The sequence below is a fragment of the Alligator mississippiensis genome, chromosome 1, assembly GCF_030867095.1.
Source record: "Alligator mississippiensis isolate rAllMis1 chromosome 1, rAllMis1, whole genome shotgun sequence".
NCBI lineage: Eukaryota > Metazoa > Chordata > Crocodylia > Alligatoridae > Alligator > Alligator mississippiensis.
Genome location: NC_081824.1, coordinates 366,347,755 through 366,369,845, shown reverse-complemented (window position 1 = coordinate 366,369,845; position 22,091 = coordinate 366,347,755). Strand labels below are relative to the sequence as shown.

The window sequence follows — 22,091 nt, the reverse complement described above, 5'->3', positions numbered from 1 at the left end:
TGGACTGACACGTTCTCAAAATGTCGCAGAACAGGATTTTGAAAAGGGCAGCGCTACAGATAGCTCACTGGCACAAAGGGATGTGATCAGCAGCTTAGATCAGAGCTCTCAGTGGCAGGAAGCTCACTGTACATGCTACATAAGGAAAGGGACATATGACCACATCAGTACTTCCCCCATAGGTCCGCTCCTTTCTTAGAATATACCATCTGATCCCAGATAATGAGGATCGAGTTCGTCATTTGTGTAGTAATGGTATCGTCAAATTCATTTGGTGATGCCAGTGACATCAGAAGGAGAGTGCCCAAGTATGATTTGCCAAGGAAGTCTTCAGGATGACAGCCAAGGCACAAGAACCAGACTAGTCACCTTCTTCAAAAACTGAAGCAAAGGAAGAAGCTGTTGCTTGTTAGCCTTTACTCTCTGGCTTGTTTTGTTGCAGTGGATGCTGTCCTTGCTGGTAGTATGGTTGTTGACTCCTGGCTTCTACCCTTGAAGTGACAATATCTGTCAGGAGCCTGTACATCCTGCATCTCATTTAGCCATAAAGATCTAACAGTCGTAGGTAGTATTTAGGTTGTCTCACTCAACACTTACAACCCCTAGACACAATATCAACTTGCTTTTTAAAAAATAATTCTTTGTGTACCTATAAAAATCTAAGGTTAAACAACCTGGCCATCTCAGATCTCACACACACAAACATATGTGTGTTCACACACAATATGTTATGGAGCTGTAATATTTTCAGGTAAATGTGTTGCCTACACCACAAATACAGCAACCTGTGTTATCTTGAATTGTGTTAGGATGTTTCACATAACCCAGTCATGAGGGTTGGGCTAGGGAATACACAGGCTTATTGCCTAACCGCTAGGAGTTTGGATAAGCTGCCCTAACTGGCATCATAGGGGTCATCTGAGGCCAGATACAGACATCACACTTTTACTGGTAAAAGTGATTGGAAAGTGGCTTACACCCATAACAAAACAGAAGTTTGGCACACACCAACTAGTTTAAAAATAGTAAAGGCTGGTGTAAGATTTGCCTTCCTCCCCCCATCCACCAAAGGGCAAATTTGCTTTCTGTTTGCTTCCAATCTAAACTACGCAACTTACAGAAAACTTCATAACTTGAATCGATTCTGCCTCAGGCTTTTTGAATGTCTGTAACTACCCTCAATGTGGGTTTCAGCACTGAAGATATTTGCCTTTTCTCTGTCTCAGCTGTTTGACTGGAACATAAATATATTGAGTGGCATTGAGATTCATCATAATAATTTTTAGTGATAAAAGTGTAGAATTGGAAATCTATGCAGTCCTGATGTGTGTTCCCAGGATGTTAGTGTGCCCCATCCCAAACATTGCAGCAGACCTACAGTGTTTGGGATGGGACATACAATTCCTCAAATCCCAGTCACTCTACTGAACTGAGACCTGGGGCTAGCCACAACCTGATTCTGACACTTAGATGGGCATCAGGATTGGGGTCCAATCCCTAGGACTGGATGAGCTGCATGCATCATATTCAAAAGACTGGGGTGAGGGAACCTAAGATCAGGAAGAGCCTTCCCCCAATCTCTGGTTTCCAGTCCCCCAGAATTTACAAAACTGCTTATGTGACACAACTGCACATGTAGTTTTTAGACCCAGAGCTACCCCATACTAGATCCCATGTTGGAATCAGGTATAGGGCAACCCCAAATCCTGTTTTTGGGACCAGGAGCTGCCCTTAACTTGATTCCTGGGATCAGGCAGGAAGAGATGCCTCAAGCCCCAGGTTTCTCCATGACCCATTCCAATGCTCAGCTAAACATTGGGATGGGGCACAGAGCTCGGTCCCAGGGATTGGGTGGCTGGGGGGGAGGGGAGGGGAGGGGTCCCAGACTCAGGATCTGTTCATTGACTGATCCCAGGCTCCACAAGCCACAAATACATGGGGCCCAGTTCAGAGCAGAGGTTGTACCAAGCCCAATACCAAGAATCAGTTGATTGTTGGCATCAGGATGAGGAACCCCTGGCCTGGCTGGGGACCCAGGGCTATCCCAGGCTGGTGCCAAGAAACAGCTGACTGTTGGCATGGGGCCTACAGCAGCTCTGTGTCTGGGACATATGCCACATATTCAAATTAGGGCACTATACATACCAGCCACGAAGATGTTCTGTATTATATAAGGATCATCTTTGTGGCTCTTTTTTCTATTTTATTGCAATAAAGTAGCTGAACATGTGGCATGCCACAGTTTAATGGTACCATGAATGCAATGTCTGCCAGGGCCTCACTGCAGGAAATGACCTGCTTGGTGGCACAGAAGCGGAAAGGGATCTTGGAGTCCTAGTGGGCTCCAAGATGGACATGAGTCATCAGTGTGACGAAGTCATCAGAAAAGCTAATGGCACTTTATCATGCATCAGCAGATGCATGATGAACAGAACCAAGAAGGTGATAATTCCCCTCTATCGGGCACTGGTCAGACCGCAGTTGGAATACTGCGTGCAGTTTTGGGTACCACACTTCAAGAGGGATGTGGATAACCTGGAGAGGGTCCAGAGAAGGGCCACTCGTATGGTTAAGGGCTTGCAGGCCAAGCCCTATGAGGAGAGACTAGGGCACCTAGACCTCTTCAGCCTCTGCAAGAGAAGGTTGAGAGGCAACCTTGTGGCTACCTATAAGTTCATCATGGGGGCACAGAAGGGAATTGGTGAGACTTTACTCACCAAGGTGCCCCTGGGGGTTACAAGAAATAATGGCCACAAGCTAGCAGAGAGCAGATTTAGACTAGACATTAGGAAGAACTTCTTCACAGTTAGAGTGGCCAAGGTCTGGAATGGGCTCCCAAGGGAGGTGGTGCTCTCCCCTACCTTGGGGGTCTTCAAGAGGAGGTTAGATAGGCATCTAGCTGGGGTCATCTAAACCCAGCACTCTTTCCTGCCTATGCAGGGGGTCGGACTCGATGATCTATTGAGGCCCCTTCCAACCCTAACATCTATGAATCTATCCCCCACCTTGTAGTGGTCAGTAAAACTGTGTGATGCTCTTTATATAACTAGTGCTCAAACAAAGGTAATTAGAGATTATGTCTTTCATTAAGGAATCTGGAATTCTGAACTTTTGAGGGCTAGCATATATGAACAGGTCAACCCCAAGGCTGATCAAGTCCTTGTAGTAAGTCTATCTCAGAAGGGATATGGACAGATAAGAAAGATCTGCATTGTTTTATTTACTACTGTGGGCCTCTATGAGATATGGGCTGCTGGTATACAGGTACCCCTTCTTGAAGGCAGAAAGTTCAGAGGGCAGGACTGGAATGTTCAGGGGTGATGTTATTTTCAATATAATTCAGTTCTCCAGGCAGTAAGAGACAAATCTTATATAGTTCTGAATTTATTTTACCTATAGCAATAAAATTCAAGTCTCTTATAGTTTTCACAATTTCATTTATCTGTTACCAAAAATAAGACCCATCTTATACACCACTTACACTGGTGAATAATTACTTACATGAAGTAGCCCTATTGTGAATAATATAGGAAATGCAGTGACATTCCCCTTGTAAATTGCTACTTACCAGTGTGAGTAAAGCATTCATAATCGCACTCTTAGTAGTTCTTTTTTTAAGCAATTGTAAATAACTGGAGAAATATGAAATAATTAAAAAATAAAAAGCAGTCACTGTAAAAGAGAGATTTTAATACACAAGATGCAGATTCTTGGTGCATGGTAATCTCTTACCATCCATGGCTGCAGAAACTGTTTTTAAAATTCCTGCATTGCTTTCATTTTGCAACTGTAAAATAATAATTCTTAGCATTGACCTAGCTCTTCACATTATAAAAGCACCATACAAACATTAGGCTCTGGTGTCATTGATTTTTAGGCAAACTAGTCATTGTTCCTAATGGGGAAATCTGCTTAAAAATCAGTGGCATGATATGGCCCATTAAGAGACTTATTGTGGTTGTTAAACCATAGTCTGCAGTAGGTGAATAGTGTAGGCACACCAACCTGGTAGCAGTTCCCAAAAGTATGGTGTCTGAGGAAGAAATAAATGCCTGCAGGAACTTGTATTATCCAGATGTTCTGCAAACTGCCACTTCCGTAGTATAGTTCTTTATGAGCAAAACCCACTTGAACTCATTGCATTCAAAGTACTAAGAGGGTTGACGCACGTAAATTTTCTTTGCAGAAGCAGTGGGAGGATACAATGCACAACACTAAAAATAATAGACCATTGAAGGAGAACTCTATGCAATCTGGGAAGTGAACAACTAAGGGTGGATGTCAAAACATACAAGACTACATTACTATTGTGTATTGGGTTGCATTGTATTGATAATTGAACTAGACACGCATGCACACACACGTATGCACACAGACATTACCAGACACACGCATATAGAACCAGACACACATTCATACACATACACGCACACACATAGCTGGGCTGCAGGGCCTCAGGACAAAGACTAGCCCAACAATGCCCCGGGCCCACCATAGCCCCTGTGCTTCCCCGGGAAGCCAGCCCCCAGGCTGCAGGGTAGTCTGCCAGAGCCCCGGCATGGAGTCTGCCCGTCAGCCAGATGCAGGGGCAGCACTAGGGGGAGGTTTGAGGGGGCTATAGCCACCCCAAAATTCACCTTAACCCCCCTTGTAGCATGACTGCTGCCTGCCCACCCCATGCAGCTGAGCCCGCAAAGGTGTGGCACTTCCAGCAGTGTGGGGACTGGGCTCAGAGCAGGCTGCTGGCGGCCCGGGTGGCACTGGAGGGGTGGCTACGGGGGAGATAAGGCGAATTTTGGGGTGGGAATAGCCCCCCAAGCCCCTCCCAACACTGCCTCTGTGCACTGGGCTCCGGAGCCCCAGCTGGGCTCTGTACCAGAGGCAGCTGTGCACACAACTGTGGATGGACAGTGGGAGAGGGGCCTGAGGTAGTACAACCCCAACCTGTCCCCTGCTGTGTGCCCCAAGGTGCACGTGCAGTCACCACCATCACAGAGCTGATGCCAGGGTTCTGGAGCCCCAATACCAGCTCCATGCTGGCAACCATTGAATGCGCATCTTGACTACCTATAACAGGGGTCGGAAACCCCTGGCACGTGTGCCAAGCGTGGCACTCAAGGCCATTTTGCTTGGCATGCTGCAGCCAGCCCCGGCTCCAAGTAGCTGCTGCCAGCGACAGAGCCCAAGCTTCTCCCAGCAAGGCTCGCAGCATCCCAGCTAACTGCTGGGAACAGCCCGGGATCCCGGCTGGCAGCAGCTCCCCAGAGCTGGGGCCAGCTGCAGCCAGGAGGCTCCAAACAGCTGTGCCAGGCTTCAGCATCAGCTCCTCACCAGCGCGTGCAGGTGCACCTTGGAGCAGGTGGTGGGGGAGGGGCCTGAGGCAGCACAGCCCCGGTCTCTCCCCGCTCCCGGCACGGAGGTAATGAGTCCGGCGCAGCTATTTGTAGCCAGCCCGGGCTCTGGGCAGCTGCAGCCACAGTGGTAGAGGAGGGGTCCCCAGGGTCCGTTTGCCTGTAAATTCAGCCTATTCTCTCAGCTGCTCCTGGAGAGGCATCCCCAGAGTTCTAGCACCTGCCTTTTTTATCTATTCCCCTTGCTGCATCTGCAAATTGCAGGATGCAAGGGTGCAGCCCATGGTGGGGCTTGGTTGCAAGCAATGACCTGGGGTGCCACTCTCTGGAGTGGAAAATGCATCTCAGTTTCAGTCTGTTCCTCCAGTTGCTCATCACCAGAAATCCTGGTTTTCTCTAAAAACAAAACAAAACTTCCAATTATCTATATATTAGAAGTGTTTCATTTTGATCATGGAAAAATGTAGATTTTGGGTTATGTTTTTTAATCCAAAAATTGGGGGGGGGTTATCAGAGAAAATCAGGATCCCTGCTCATCATTCTTCCTTGGTTTGAACTCCTTTATGTCTCCCAGATTCCATCTCCATTTTGGCTAGGGACAGACATTACACATAAACCGGTTTAAATGACCAGAAACTGGTTTACACCTGTAACAGAAGAGATGTTCAGTGCACATAAACCAGTTTGAAAATGGCTGAAATCAGTTTGAGATAAACCTGGTTGAGTGCAGTATCAGACTTAACTGATTTGGCTCAAACTGGTTTCTTCAGTGTCTGTCCCAGACCCCTCCCTGTTTTAATTTAAGAGTCCCCCAGCATTCCAGATGATTTGCAGCCCTGGGTGGGGCTCTGTGCTCCTCCACGCCCCTCTGCCTGGCTTCCCTTTGCCCTAACCCCCCTCACCACTCCCTGCTCAAGCAGGGATTCCCACCCCCTCCCCTCTTCCACAGCACGGACCATAGCCAGCATATGGTATGCTAGCTAATGCTGAGAGGTGCCTGTGTAAGGCAGATAGGACAAAGGCAGACAGGATAGTGTCCGCTTAGGGCTTTTTGGAGCTAATCAACAGGTTAGCTGGTAATGTCCCTCCATTCCTTCCTTGGAAAAAGTTATTTAAGAAGAGCTTGCACTAATAAGAGAGGCTTTTGTTTTCTTGATAGGGTGATAAACACTGAGTTAGGGGTGATAAACACTGAGTTAGGGGTGATAAACACAGTATTATCAACTCCCTGACGGGCTGGTTAGAATGAGGGGGAACCTCTCCGTAACCAGTGTGTCCTGCCGGGGCTTGGCCACCTACTGCCCCTCTTCAGCTCAGCCCTGTGGAAGGAACAGGAGGGCTGCTCTAGCACCCCCCAGCTTCTAGCTTGACCCACTGCAGGCATGTGCCTCCATTTCTTCAGCCCAGAGGTGACGTCTGTACTGTAACAAACCAGTTCAGCCTGGCCAGGTTAGACTAACCTGCAAAGATTGAATCAATTCAGGCTCAGGCTTTTTGAATGTCTATCTCTAGCCTTTAACGGCCATGAACCTGGCTGAGCAGAGAGTTCATTCTTGTTTTGCACATTTAACTTTTGCAAGGGAGTTTGGTACTGCAGTAGTTCTGCAAAACAGTCTGTAGCTGTCTAGCTTATTGCTGGATTTATTTATTTATTATTTCTCCCCAGTGAGCTGCCTTCTGTTTTCTGATGCTGATCTCGCATCTCAAATACTTTTTCTTCTGTGTGGTGTATTGGTTTCATTGGCTGGGGGGAGAGAGTTGTTGAGCCTGCGGAATGTGTCTATAGGAAAGAAATACAAGTTTATTTAAACTTGGGCTCAGATCCACAAAAACACTTAGGTGCTTAAAGTGGGACTTAGGCACAATTTAGCTGCCTAAACCAAAGATCCACCTAACCCCACCTGACCTCTTAGTCACCAGAAAGTCTGTAGACTCCTCAGCCAAGAAGGCAAGAGTCCTGGGGACTGAGAGAGAGCAGCACAAAAGAAGTGTGACTAGCTAAGTGATATGGACCTGGGTTGCAGAGTCTGGAGTTTTATTCCCAACTTCTAATGTTGTTTGTTCATGTTATGGAATAGCTATTAAATGCAAAATATATAAACTGCCCTGGAATAAGGGATAAGAGCCCAGATTTCAGATTTATAAGGGAATATTGCAAATGAGAGTTTTTTTATTTCAGTGCTCACAAGATTTGGTCTTGCTTTATTTATTTATTTATTTATTTACTTATTTTAATTAATCGAGGCACTCAGAAAATGGAAGCTGAGAGGGAGTCAATTCCATGAGGTAAAGTGAGAATAAGAGCTCATCTCAGATTGGAGCAAAATTTAGCAGTATTAAAGAGGTTGACTAGAGGAGATAGTGTTAATTCTCACTTTCCAAGATTCCTCAGATATTGAGGTTTTATAGGAAGTAAACTCATACGAATACATATTCTTTCATGGAAATCTTTATGCTTCTCTTGGCACAAGAAGATATTTCTGTGGGTAGTATTTCTTCCCTATGGCGATATTTGATAAGCACTTATATTGCTCTATAATATGTTTTGCCTTTGCCTCTATATTTTAATGGTTTTCTCTGGCTGTGCGAGACTCTAGGGAGGAATCATAAACTGCTTATAACTGAGGAACAGGAAATTCCAAAAATATTTTTCGAATTCCTCAATTTAAAAATATAGCTTCTGCAAGTAGCATGTTGTGCATCGTAAGTAGAATCTGATTACTGCTAGACGACGCTCTGCTTGCTGATTTTAAAACCTCACAATCTTTATGTGCTGTAAAATTGTAGTAATTGCAACTACTCATCCTAATACAGGTATGATGTGCTGGTCCCTCTTGATCAGTGAGGACAGATTTAGCTTCTGCTAGTTCTCAGCATGGTTTCAGTTGTTTGGAGGAATTATATCAGTGCATCTCTTGACTGCCCCTTCTTGGTTAAAGCCAGGCACTCATAAGGCCAAGCTAGTAGCCCCTCCTTTGATTTAAAGAAACTTGTACCACCCAAAAGGTAACTTGCCATCTTTATTTCTGTTTGTTTATTATTATACATTCTCCTCCAATAGGAAAATGAGAGAGAGGCATGTTCGTTATGCCTACTTTAAGGATTATATATAGTTTTTGAATTTACAATTTTGCTGCTATATGCTTTATAATATTATGATTACATTTATTTTAATACTCTAAAAGTGTTTATCTTAATTATATAATGGGGGTGCAGGAGGTAAAAGTCAGTTAAACAATGTCTGTTTTAGACGGTTATGGATTTATCATCTCCAAGTAGTATTAGCTGTGTTCCTTCTGGCCAGCCATTCTTATTCCTGTTAATTTTGATCTTCAAATATACTAGGCTAGCTTGTAAATCTGAGGTAACTTCAATAGAAACACTATAAACTAACACTGGTGTAATTGGGCCAAGGACTTGACCCTGTATGCTGTAAATTGTAATACATACTTATATACATTGAAATGGAAGCATAGGGAATGGCAGAAAAATTAAGATTTATACTTTTACAAACACACTTTTAATATAGCTAGTTTAAAAGCTATTATTAGTATTACTGATATTCACATGAACATTTATACTATGTTAAGACAAGATGTCCTGGTCAGCATATCTTGAAAGCCAATCCAAGTAGCCCAATTAAGATTCAGGGTATTAATTTCACAGCAGTGCCCTTTAGTTACCAATTAAAGTGCTCTTTGCTTGTTTTTTTTTTTTTAATCCTTTTTTCATTTTCAGTGTATAATAGCATTAATGAGCCACTAGGGTTAATGGTTGGCAGCTAAGCTGTAGGATGTGAACAGCTCCTAGTCAGTCAATTCTATTGAAAAGCTGTGTTTCAATAGTTGTTGTTTAATTAATGGTGTAATATTTTGCTTCAAGGTGCTAAACTGCCATCAAAAGCTATAAAGTAATGAATGACTTTTTTTTCAGGGACGTTGTACAAGGGAGAACTGCAAGTATCTCCATCCACCAACACATTTAAAAACTCAACTAGAAATTAATGGCAGAAACAACTTAATCCAGCAGAAAACTGCAGCAGCAATGCTTGCCCAGCAGATGCAGTTCATGTTTCCAGGAACACCACTTCAGTCAGTGGTAAGTATATTTTCTTAAATGACGTGTTTGGGAGCTCAGATTCAGATGCAGGATTATGCTGACTTTAAAAATGGTCTCTAAACCATTGCCAATGAGCTGCAGAAGTGCAGGAAAAAAATGGCCAAATTCCGATTTGTATGCTGAGGTGCTAGAGCAAGGGTGGGAAAAGTGCAGGATCCTGCCAGTGGTTGGACTCCATTTCCCAGCAGCCACTGCCCACATTGCTGTGGCCTGTTTCCATAGAAACCCTGAGAGAGGCGGGGCCGTGACTGTGGGGGCTGGGGTTTCTATGGAGACTAGCCCTGGCAGGGCAGCACAGAAGCTGCTCTGGGGCTGGGGCTGCAGTTGGGATTTTGCAGCGGTGACCACATGGTCTGGAGTTGGAGCAGAGCCCCAGCCTGCTGCCTGCATGCCGCTGTGGCTCTGCCTTGACTCTGGACCACACTCTCACCACTGCAAAATCCCAGCCTCAGAGCAGCTCCCCTGCTAGCTGCACTCCCTGCCAGTGCGGCTTAGGGCTGGTCTCCATAGAAAACCCCAGCCCCACACTGTCATGGCCTCACCCCTCCCAGGGTCTCCACAGAGACCAGCTGTAGCAACATGGGGAGGGGCTGCTGGGAAATGGAGTCCCCTGCTCCCAAATCTGGCCCATGGGCCAGACTTTGCCCACCCCTGTGTTAGAGGTAGATTAGAACATATCCCCTTTATGATCCAGCTTCACCTGTTTTCCCTTGTTTTTCTCAGGCTTGCAAGAACTTTGCACAAGATACCTACTCAGGTGAAAAATGTTAAAAACTGTCCTGATTACATAGTCTTGTTCCCTGACTTTCTTGAGCTAAATAACTTCAAATAATCTTTCATTTCAGATTGTTTCCGATACCCGACTTGAAGAAGATGTTAGTAGGTTGTGTTTTCCTCCAGGCATGAAGATTAATGTGTGCCAAATGTATTAGGCAAAAAAACTTACAATGTGGCATCTTTGCAAGCTTCAGCACTATCTATGAAATCATAAAGCACCCTGGGGCACTTCAAATCCAGAAGGAGATGCAAAGCAAGAATTTTACAGGCATTAATAACAGCTTTGTATGTACCTTTAAGTAACCAGGAATCAAATTTTACCATTCAGACAGCATGAAGCCATCATGGAATAGGGGCAGGTATATACTGCTGTCATGGGATAGGCCTTCTTGGTAGTAAAGCTAGTGTTGACTTCTGTACAACACTTCTGTCATTACTGTGACTAAAGCAGCATAAATATACTTTGAAAATTAGAAGCTAGTAGGCAGTAATTACTTCAGGGGTTGTTAACCGGGGGTACAAGTACCGCTGGGAGTACTTGGACAGGTCCTAAGGGGTACACACAGGCAGGCGGGGATAGAGCGCTGCTGCCTCCCAGGAGCAATGCAGGGCGGGGAAAGGGGAGTGGTGCCCCTCTGTGGGGCTGGGAAGCTTACAGCAGCTGCCGCAGCTACACACCAGCCCAGTGAGCTTCCCCACCCTGCCTCCGTCCTGCTCCTGGGAGACGGTAGTGCTCCATCCCCTCCTGACCATGCATCGTACCTGCCTTGTACAGACTGCCCCCACTCCCCACTCAGCGTCCGGCCACCAGGGGTACTTAGACTAAAAAAGGTTGAAAACCCCTGCTTTACCTCAAACACCTCAAGGTCCATACGAACATTGTCTTTCCCTGTCTTATTTTGTGTGTGTATATATGTGTGTGTGTGTGTGTACATACACACACACACACACAAACATACATATATGTGTATGTGTGTATACACACACACACACACACACACACACATATATACATATCCATTGGATATGTATATCTATTCTTAGAGGTTTTTAAGACCCAAGTTGACAAAGCCTAATCTTGGATGATCTAGTTGGGGATGGTCCTACATTGAGCAGGGAGCTGGACTAGATCAGCATTTCTTAACCTGCGGGTTGTGACCCAAAAGTGAGTCGCAAGAATATGTGAAAGGACCGTGAACATACTTTAAAATGGGTTCTCTTTTAAAGGAGAAAAACGTGGGAAACTGTGGCTTTTCCCTTGCAGGCTCGCAGAGTTCCAGCTTGTGAGAGGCTGCTTGGGGGCCCCCCTGCCCCACACATGGAGGGTTTGGGGCCTGGGGGTGGGAGGCACTGGGTCAGGACTGGCCATTGATGTTTACAAATGGGTCCCAATACAAAAAAGGTTGAGAACCACTGGACTAGATGACCTCCTGAGGTCCCTTCCAACCCTAATTTTCTATGATTCTGTAATTCTGTGTATATTCTGTATATATATCATTGACATGAGAGGAGAAAAGGGATAATCTCAGGGGCTGAAGGAGTAGGGAGAATGGGGGACAGAGAGGGTTCCTGTGGAGACAAGAAAAATGTGATAGAACAAGCAAGGAGATTGTGTGATGCAGATAAATGAAGGCTTTAGTATTCATGGTGTAGGGAAAGAACAAGGAGAAAGAAGAGCAAGCTGTAACAAGGAATCAAAAGGGTAGGTAACAAAGGATAGCAGCAAAAGAAAGGATTGGGGGTTGGAGAAAAAGTAAAGTCAGTGTTAAGAGAGATGAAGAGTAATAGAAATTTCCTACACCAGAAATGCGGAAGGGTGACAGTCTGAGAGACAGTCAATATTTTGAGGCTGGACTTTCCCACAAATATTTGAAAGAAATCAAGAGACCAAAAAACTGCAGTTTATTGGTTCATTTTATTTCTTTTAATCTCATGATTTTTTAAACTCGCCCTGTTCAGTTTGATTGATGACTTTGCACCCTTAGACCCCGGCAGACATTACACTTAAGATATGATTATCCTTTTAATCACGTCTTAAATAGTAACCAAGCCACACATTCCAGAATTCATGATGTGACAAAACAGGAAAGCAGCCAAAAATTATTCCATGGTGGGCCTTGCTTGACAGTACCCCCATGTTAGCAGGCTGAAAACTGGCTCTGGTGCAGCCCTGCATGGAACTGCACACCACTGTTTTCAGGGTGCTGAGTTAAGGGGAGCTGGGTTGGGGTGCCAGGTCATGGGAAGCTGTGGAGCAAGGCATTTGACATCCCAGTTACAAAGACCTGGGGATCAAGTAGAGGTTCCCTGATCCTGGAGTCCCTGTTATCAAGTGATTTCCTTGTATGTTGTTTCACTTCAGAGGAGAGATGGATGATGGAGTCAGGTATCTCTTTGATGTAGTCCTACTTTTTACAAAGAAAGTGTAAAATTACATTTTACCTGAGCACAGGAAGAATTAAATAGGAGACAGTTTCCTTTCTTCCAGCCAAAAGTCTCCAATTGGCTCGAGACTGAGGCTGATGGTAAGCTGATTGTCAGTCCCAGGCTCAGGACCACACCTGTTCATGCTGTCACTTTAGGCTCCAGCTTTTCACACACTGACTAGTAAGTAATAGCACCTTTGGGACCTGATCCCCAATCCAAACTTTACATGGCCAGCCATGTATATGTGGCATAGCCAGGGGTGTGATTGGATTAGGGATCAAATCCCATCGCACCATTGAATGGAAGTGTGCCATGGGCTTAGATTTGGCAATGCCAAACTCCAGCATTTGGCCAGGGAAAAGCTGTGGGGTTGGGAAGCTGTGTATATTCTGTGTATTTCCTGACCTCTGTTCATAGGATTACAGGAATGTAGGGCTGGAAGGGACCTCATGAGGTCATCTAGTTCAGCCCAGTACTCAGGCCTGGATCATCTCTGACTAAACCATCCCGTTTAAGTGTCTGCACCACTCTTGACAGTTTCTAGGGGTGGAGATTCCACATCTGTAGTTAGCTTGTTCCAATGTTTGACCATCCTTATAGTCAGAAAGCTCTTTCAAATCTCCAGCCTAAAATTCCTCTGATGCAGGTTGAGTCTATTGCTCCTAGTCCTGCCCACTACAGCCACAGAGAAAAGTCTATATATCCATGCCTTCTTAATCATTCTGTAGACAAGTCACCATATCTTCGAATAGGCCACAGCACCTTTCAGATGAATATGTCTGTTTGGTGCTTTCTATAACTAAGACATCACTGCTCCAGTTGGGGCCACTTAGTTTTCCTGAGATCAAACACATTTTTTACTGTCTAGTAAATAGGTGCAGAAGGAGATATCATGCCTTGCTCTAGCAGCTGGTTTTCATGAAGTGTCTATTTATAAAACTTATTACTTATTCTTTAAGTGTTTGAGGTCTGTGCTGTGAATTTAAATAACTTGGGCTACTGCCCTGCTGATGACTGTTTTGGAGCAGTATGACATTACTTGATGGAATTTGGTACTTTCTGTTGCATTTTTTTTTAAAGTGGAATACACGCACACAAAACCAGGTTAAAAGAATGTTAGTGTGGCAAAGTCAAGCTTATGAAATTTAAGAAATAGTTATCATGCAACCTTAAGTCTGTACTTTCTTGCATATTGGTTGTGACAAGTTTGTAATTAAATGACCACGTACATTTTTTTTTTCAGAACCACTGCAGGTTTTTTTGCTTAGTATGGGCTCAACATCATGTATTGAATGAGGTGGTTGTTGGTAGGATTCTTTCATTTACTGTGGAACTTGTACTGATGCATAGTGAAAAGGGTAAGGGCCTGCAGATAGAGAAAAGGTAATTTTGTGGTTAAGGGAGCCCCCTAAGTCCCAAGTTTGGCACCCAAATTTACTGGACACTTCTGCATAGTACTATTAATATTACCGGGATGCTCAAGCTCTAGAGCGACAAACATGACTAAAGAATCTGTGAAATGATTATCAATTCTGCATCCACTTCACGATTTGTGCAAAAAATAAAACTGGGGACAACACACTGAATGAAGACTATAAACAGGAATATTGAAGAGCTATCTTATTTCTTGAGCCCCTTCTATTCTATGCATAAATGACATAGGGATTGTATGATAGAAGTAACATGTGAGCATGTAATTAAAGTAGTTGTCATAAAGTATACATATAAGGGAAAGGATTATACAAACTCAATTCTGGGATTTCCTAACTTCGTAATGCTTGACTTTTCAGGGAAAGAAGGACATAAGAGAAATATATAAAAGTTCTGAGAGGCACTTGTAGGGTTATTCTTGAGATTATATCTGCTCCAAAGTTATTTACAATCGAATGTTTTCTTTATAATAGTATCTGAAATAACTGAGCATAGAGCTGCTCCAGCAAGAATGTTTTCTCCTAAAAAACTTGTCATTATTTCGATTTACAGAATGTTGGCAGTACTTAGTATATAAACCCATTTTAGTGTAATATTCAAAGGCTGGAGTGAAGATGGGTACAGAGGAAAATTTATTTTTCATTTTAATTTTTGACTTCTTGCATGGATGATTATTAGATTCTCTTTCCCTGCAGCTGGGTTCCCTGGCTGATCTTCTGCAGCTCTCAGCATCTTATCAGGGGCTACACTGGAATCATTTTTGACTAGCAACTTTCTCTATAAACTTTTAATAACCCTTGTGGTCTTATTCTTTCCCCCAAGGCTATTTCCTTCAGTGCTAATGGCTCTTTTACCCCTTTAATAGAAGCTATATAAACAATCTTGATGAGAAAGATTTCTCCCTCCAAATAGCTCTCTAGAGCTCTGTCATGCTTCCGTCCTTCTGTATGTGCCGGTTTATTTGAGAACCCAATATTTACCATATTTACTTAAATATGAGAAGTTTTTTTCCCTCAGTCTACATGGGGAAGAAAGCTTTACATTTGCATACAAGGAAACTCCATTAAATACATTGCCTATCTTTGAACAGCTGCTAAAAGCAGTATGTGCTCAGTAACGAAAACTAACTATGAAGGTGATTAAATGCAGACAGTAATGAGCATTACTCATATAAAGTATATGATCCATATGGAGTAAACATGCTGATGAGAAGTGACCACATTTTTTTCCAAAAATATTTCTATATACATGAACAATTATATATATAAAACTACCTCTAACAACCTGTCATGTGACCACCAGGGTTCACTTAACATACCAAAAACACACTTTAACAGTTAAATTATTTTAGTCCGATTACAAAGTTTGCACTACATACCCACGCACCTGCATACCCATCTCTATTCCCTTGAAAATATCCCACTTTCATAAAAGACTCCAAGTTTCCTCCCTCCTTCCCAGTCATCCTTCTGTTTGTCCAGTCCTTTCACTCATTGTCGGATCCACCACCCAGGGCTTACCTCTAAAAAGTCTATGCCAGTCCCCTCTCTTGCATATGAGGTCCACCATCTCTTTCCCATCATCCTCTTCTGTCTTCCTGTAGTACCACTACATTTAACTCAGCCCCATTTTAATACAGTCCTTGACTGTGAGGTCTGAATGCCTGTTTATGAGCAGGTTTCCTGGCTTTTCACAGGGCATGCCTGAAGCAGATGAACTAGTTGAAGTGGGTTGCTGGGGCCCCTTGCTATTTGGCCAAGTGCCTGTAAAGGACCACTTCTCTAGTCAAGGTTCTGAAACCTGTCACCACCAGGAGGAGTGAACATACTTTCTTCCACACCTCTCTGGAGTATTGGCAGTCTCAGAAGAGGTGGTTGCCCATTTCCATCTGCCACCAGCAAGCTTGCCTCAGGCAGTTAGATGGACCTCTCTGACCTGCTTTGTTTTTCCATGCCTTCACAGGGAGTGTCTGCTGGGCTGCTTGCTAGTTCAAGTCTTTGTGCTCCTTCTGTAGGTCTTTGTGGAAAATTCACTGCCACATGGCCTGGCAGTTGTCACCAGGTAATAAGTCCATGGGCAATATGATGTCTCTTGCCTTTACTATTTCCTGTATCTCGCAGTGGATCACCAGGGTCACTAAGGCCAGTTTATATTTGTGTCAGAACCATTTCAGGATCTCATAAGACCATGGGGACACCCTGGCCCATGGGTTTCCATTGGTAGTCATGTATACCTGCCACTGTTTCAGCAGCTGCCCTGAAAGATTCTTTACAAAGCGGCTTATTTTGGATTCTGCCCTCGTTGCCAGTTTGCAAACCTGGCTCATGTACTTGGCTCAGAGGAACAGTAGGATGTCTGGCATTCCTCTGCCTTTAGATCATTTTGCTTTATACAGCTTGGTCCTCACCACTTTCTCCCATGTGGAGTTCCAAAAGAACATGGCTCTTTGGATTCTGTGGATGACTTGCTGGCGGTGTATAGAAACATTGGCAGTAGCTCCATCTTCATCAGGCCACATGCCCCTAACAGGCAGCACAATTGCTATAGTCCCAGTCTCTGGTCTTGGCCTCTGTCTTTTTCCATACTGTCTGTCCTGTCAGCTCTGGGTCAAACTCCACCTCGAGGATCTTTAAGCTTTCACAGGACTGGAGACCCCCCAGAGCCAACAGGTCCCCAAGTTCACCCAGGACTAGGCAGGTGCTTTTGCTCAAGTTGAGCTTGGCCCCTGCTGCCGCTCCGTATACCTGATTATGTTGTGGCACTCTTTCCACTTAACCCTTGTCCCTGCATATGCTGTTAAGGTCATCCATGTAAGTGAGGACTTTTGTCTTGTCCCCATTACTTTTGGGGATCTTCATGCCACCGATCCTGAGATCCTGCCTGAGCCGCTGTGCTAGTGGTTCCATTGCACAGATAAACAGGATTGGGGAAAGTGGGCAGCCCTGCCTGACACCTGACTCCAGTGTAGTCAAGGCTGTCAGGAACGCATTCAACAGTACCCTGCTGCTCATGTTGATGTACAGTGCCTTTCATCTAGGTAACAAAGGTTGCAGGAACTGCCATCTTTTTCAATGTCTCCAGGAGGAAGTGATGGGATACTTGGTTGTAGGCCTTCTCCAAGTCGAGGGTCAAAACAGCAACCATTGGTACTATTGTGAATCTTGCAGCTGCATCAAGGTTTCATGGATCTGTTGCCCCGGCACCCCACACTCCTGGTCCTCCTGATCACTATCCCTATAACAGACTTAAAGCACTTGATCAAGACTTTGGCCATTAGTTTGTAGTCAAGGTTCAGGAGTGTTATTGGATGCCAGTTTCTCAGGTCCTGCCGCTCCCCCTTCTTGTAAAGAAACGTTATGAGGCCCTCCTCTATCCGCGTTCCCAGGTGGCCCTCCTGCAGGTGCTGTCTATAGACTTCCAGCAGGTCCAGCTCCACCTGGTCCCAGAAAGCAACATAGAACTCCATGGACAAACTGCTTACTCCAGGATTCTTACCATTCTGGAAGCTGCAGAGCATTGTGTTGGTCTCCTGCAGCATCCACTCTTCCACCAGCTTCTGTCCCTTGTCCTCCCAAAGGACCTGCATGAGTTTCTGTCAGCAGTCCTGCATTGCTCTCCGGGTCCTCTGTTCATGCCGTATAGAGATCCTGGTAGAACACCACCGCCATCTCCACCATCCCTTCATTCGAGTGCTGCTCCACCCCCGCTCCTTCTACCAGGCTGGTCATCACTTTCTTCTTGGTTTCCTTTATCTTGCTAATATAAGCAGACCACTCCTCCCCCATCTCTACCTAGGGGGCCCAGGCCAGGAAGATCTTCCTGGCCTGTGTGGTGGGAAAGTAGGGGGTGCTCCTGCATTAAGCCACACACTTCACTGCGCCTGACCACCTTCCAGGCTCCGAGTGCCTCCCTGGGGGCACCTCACATCTGGCCGACCCCCTTCCTGGAGCACACCCACTAGCCAGGGGGTAAAAACTGCCACCACCCAGGGCTGAGCTTGATTCTGGCTCTGCATCCCCTTACTTGACTCACTTCAAGCACTTGGGGGTGCTTCCCTCAGTAAGAAGCACAAGTAGTGGTCTCCCTTAGTCAGCTGAACCAAGGGGACCCCAAGGCATAATCTAGACCCACTCCCAATAAGTCTTCCTTGCTAGGTACAAAGGAGAACTTTATTGGTTACAAGGGGTAGGGTTGGAATAGGGTACAAGGTAGAGCAATATCAGAGAAATCCCATAGAGCAAACTGGCATGGCTGAGTAGCCTTTGATCACGCATCTGAGTTACCGCAAGCTATATATCCAGTTAGATCTCAGGTAGCTTACTCACAAGTATCATCCAGAGGCAAGTGGAGATTCCCTCTGGAGGCAGGCAGTTCCTTGATCATGAGTTTTGAGAGAGAGAGCAAGTTTCAGATGGTCCAGCTCTTTTCTCTCTCTGAGTCTTCCTCATGGCTGCTGCTCCCTCCTCCTGGGCAATCCTTAACTTATGACCTCATTTACCTGGTCCAATGGAGGCCAGCACCTGTTGGCTGTCAGCCAACCAATTTGAAATGCATCAGTAGTTGCTGGGGAGACTGGCAGTTCCTAGCTCCCGAGAGAGCCCAAGCCCCTCACCCAGGTATATAATGCCAGTCACGTAAGCAAAGGGAGCAGGTTTCCCCCCTCCCTTAGGAATGTATCCAGCTCAGGTTACCTAAAGAGATAGGGTAAGTTGTGTACTCTCTGCAGGGCCCATCTTAACCAAATTGTCACAGAGCAGAGTTTTTGGGGAGTAACAGAGATGGCCTTCTGCCGCAGCCTGTTCCTTGTACTAGGCCCTGATCTAAGTCTTCACCTCCCTCATAGCCTCCCTCATGTCCCAACCCCAAGCCACCTGCTTGTGCAAGTTCTTCAACTTGTGGTTTAGGCGTTCATGTTGCCTTCTCTGTATCTAGGCCACCTCCTTCTATCCTTCCACAAGAAATCCCTCATTCTCTCTTTCACGCTCGCCCACCACTCTGTGTGGTTCCGGTATCCAGGTCGGAAGGTTTTCCATCCTGCGTAGTGCTGTCTGAACTCCCACTATATCTTCTTGGCACCCAGAAGGGTCACATTCAGTTTCTACACACCCTTGACCATAAAGATAGGTTGGTGCAAGCCAAGTGAATGAGACATATGGTAATGTCCATTGAGTGCACTCCTCCTCAGTTCTGACTGTTTTTCAAGTCGTAGTGAGCCACTACATTGCATACATTTCAACTTCCTCTTCATTCCCACAGCTGAGCTGTGTCTTTCCCATCTCCAGTGATTCCTGTTTCTACACTAGCATTAAATGTCTAGCAAACGTCATCAAATGGGACCCCAAATAGTTTACCAAGAATCCCTCTGTTGCCCCCTCTCTTAGCCTGGCACATATGATTAGTTTGGAAGCTGGACCAGGCTGCCCTATGTCTCATCTGCATTTAAATTTTTTGGAGGATCCAAGGACCTATGACAAGAACACCCAGTTCCAGTGATGGGTGGGGTGCTAATTAGCACATGGATCCTTGTGAAGAGGATATTTGGAGTCCACACACATACTGAGCAGTGCTGAGCTCTGCGGGTCACCATGGTTTGAAATCCTGTTGACTCAGGTGAGGCCCAGCCCGATGAACTATATGGTAAATCCATGAGCCTTTTGGCTTTGGACCAATACAATACAAAGTCTGTACTATATTTAAGTAGGTGCTAAAGTGCTGCTTACAAGTGTGTTTATGCAGTACCTGTGCTAAAGCTTGCAGCAGTTTCAAAAAAGGTAAAATGCATCAATTTGAGATGAACTAAGTGAATGGGAACTATATGTAAATTGCTACAGCCATTATTTCAAGGTCAGTGGTTCCATATTTGCTCCTCTAAACCCCCAGATATATTTTCCCTGCTATAGCAGTGGAAGTTTGACAAATTCAAGACAGACCTCTAATAATTAGATTCTGTGCCTGGAAAATAATATCAAATGTATAAATTTTCCATATATATAAATTAATTATTGGGGGGTTCCTTATAATTAGGGTCATCTTATATTCAAGTAAATATGTAGTCCAAACAGTCAGCTCCTGAACTCTTGATCCAGCTTATCTGGAATTTACCACATTTCTCTGCATAGTCTTTCCATATTTGTAATTATTCTGCCTTTTTCTAGTAAACATCAGCCTTGCAGGCCTATAAAAGACCTTTCCAGACTTCACCACAGTACTGCACTGTCTCCCGATCCTTGGAATATGTAACAGCAAATCCATTGTTCTGCTACATCAGAACTGGAATTTTTCCTTGCAGAATGTTCCTTGCTTTGGATAGAACATTACTGCATTGCTTAAGCAGGCATGAAACAGAATTTCAGATCCAGGCCATTCCCACCCATCAGAGGATTCTGATTATCTAAACTTAGAGAGACTTAGCCAATCTACATGAATTCATGTATGATAGATCCATTAATAGCTATTAAACAAAGCAGTTAGGGATATACCATTTGTAAATTATTGATGGTAGATACCAGGGAGGGTACAATAGGGAATAAATCACTCTAGCTACACCCTGTTGATATGCTTTTCTTCTAAAGCAGTGGTCGCCAACCAGTCGATCGCAAAGCCTCTTTATGTTGATCCTGGGCTGAGGGGGCTGGGCACAGGTGCACATGCATGCACACACCCCCAGTCAAACAGGTCAGTCTGTGTGGGAGGAAAGGAGCGGGGGCCAGATCGAGGCTCCCAAAGTGAGGGACAGACAGAGTGCAGCATAGCCAGGAGCAGGGAAAGGCGAGTGGGACCCCAGCCTGGCTGGGTAGTGGGAGGATTGGAGTCTGAAGGGCTCATCCAGGGGCATGGGAGGGCACTCCTGTTGCTGTGCACACCCCAGCCGAGGTCCTGGGGGCATGTGCCCCCCACATCTCTGTGAGGCAGCTGCTGCTGCCCATTATGCCTCAAGCCCCACTACAACTGGCCATGTGCACGCACGACTCAGCCCAGCGGCGGGACAGACGTGGCTGAGTTGTGCCCGCCGCTGGATGAGCCCCTCAACTTGGGCTGTGTTGTTCAGGGGTGCATGGGGCGGCTCCCACTGCTGGGTACACCCCAGCAGAGGCCCAGGGGTCATGTGCCCCCCCCATCTCTGTGTGGGGCAGAGGTAGCTGTGGCTGCAGGCTGCCCTTTGTGCCCTGAGCACAGGTGGGGAGGGCATGTGCCCCCAAGGCGTCCACCGGTATGCACCCAGTGGTAGAGCATCCCCCTACAAGTCCCTGGATGAGCGGATAGTTCCAGACCTGGCCAGGCTAGGGCCTGATGCCACATGTGTCCTGCCAATTGGTCATGGCTCAGCCCAGCGGCAGAACTCATGTGGGGTCCAGCCCCAGTCTGGTCAGGTCTCAGAAGATCTGCTCATCCAGGGAGTGGAGCTGGGGCTGGGGCAGGTGCTGCATGGCTGGGTCAGGGTTTGGGACAGAGCCATCAGGGGCTTGTCTAGAGGTGCAGGGATGGCAGGAACGCACCCTGGGAGGCCATGAAGGCTGTGTGCCCAGGATCTGCATGCGGGTGAGGGCAGGCTACCACTGCAGGCTGGGGCTGGGGTGGTGCCAGGCTTTTCCTGGCAGGGGGTGGGGGGCTGGGCTGTGCTTGGGGTGGGGGGCAGCAGCGCTGTGAGGCGGACTACAGGGGCAACTGGAGCCACCCAAAAATTCTCCATAGCCTCCCAATCTCCCTTCCTAGCACTGCTGCTGCCTACCCCAAGTGCATCCCTGGCGCAATTCTCCCACCAAGAAAAAGCCGGCGCTGCCCTGGTCCTGACCTGCAGCAGCAGCCTGCCCTCACCCTCACACAGATCCCTGACACATGGCCCCCATGCCCTCCCTGTGTGCATGCAGTGGTGGGAGCTGCCACCCCCTCCCTGCACTGGGCACCCTGTGGGCGAGCCAGCTGTACAGGGCCTGCCGCTTCCCCAGCCCCAGCTCCACTCCTTCCCTCACTGCCATGGGGGTGGGG

At 46.0% G+C, this 22,091-nt stretch overlaps 1 protein-coding gene across 10 annotated transcripts in view; it reads left to right on the top strand.

Annotated features, from left to right (window-relative positions):
* Nucleotides 1-22,091, top strand: part of MBNL2 (muscleblind like splicing regulator 2) — a 184,162-nt gene that overhangs the window by 116,617 nt on the left and 45,454 nt on the right. For all 10 annotated transcript variants that reach the window (XM_019486939.2, XM_019486936.2, XM_019486935.2 and 7 more), the window contains one exon: nucleotides 9,285-9,449. In XM_019486939.2, the coding sequence (XP_019342484.1) occupies nucleotides 9,285-9,449 (165 nt within the window). The remainder of the gene's footprint in view (nucleotides 1-9,284; nucleotides 9,450-22,091) is intronic.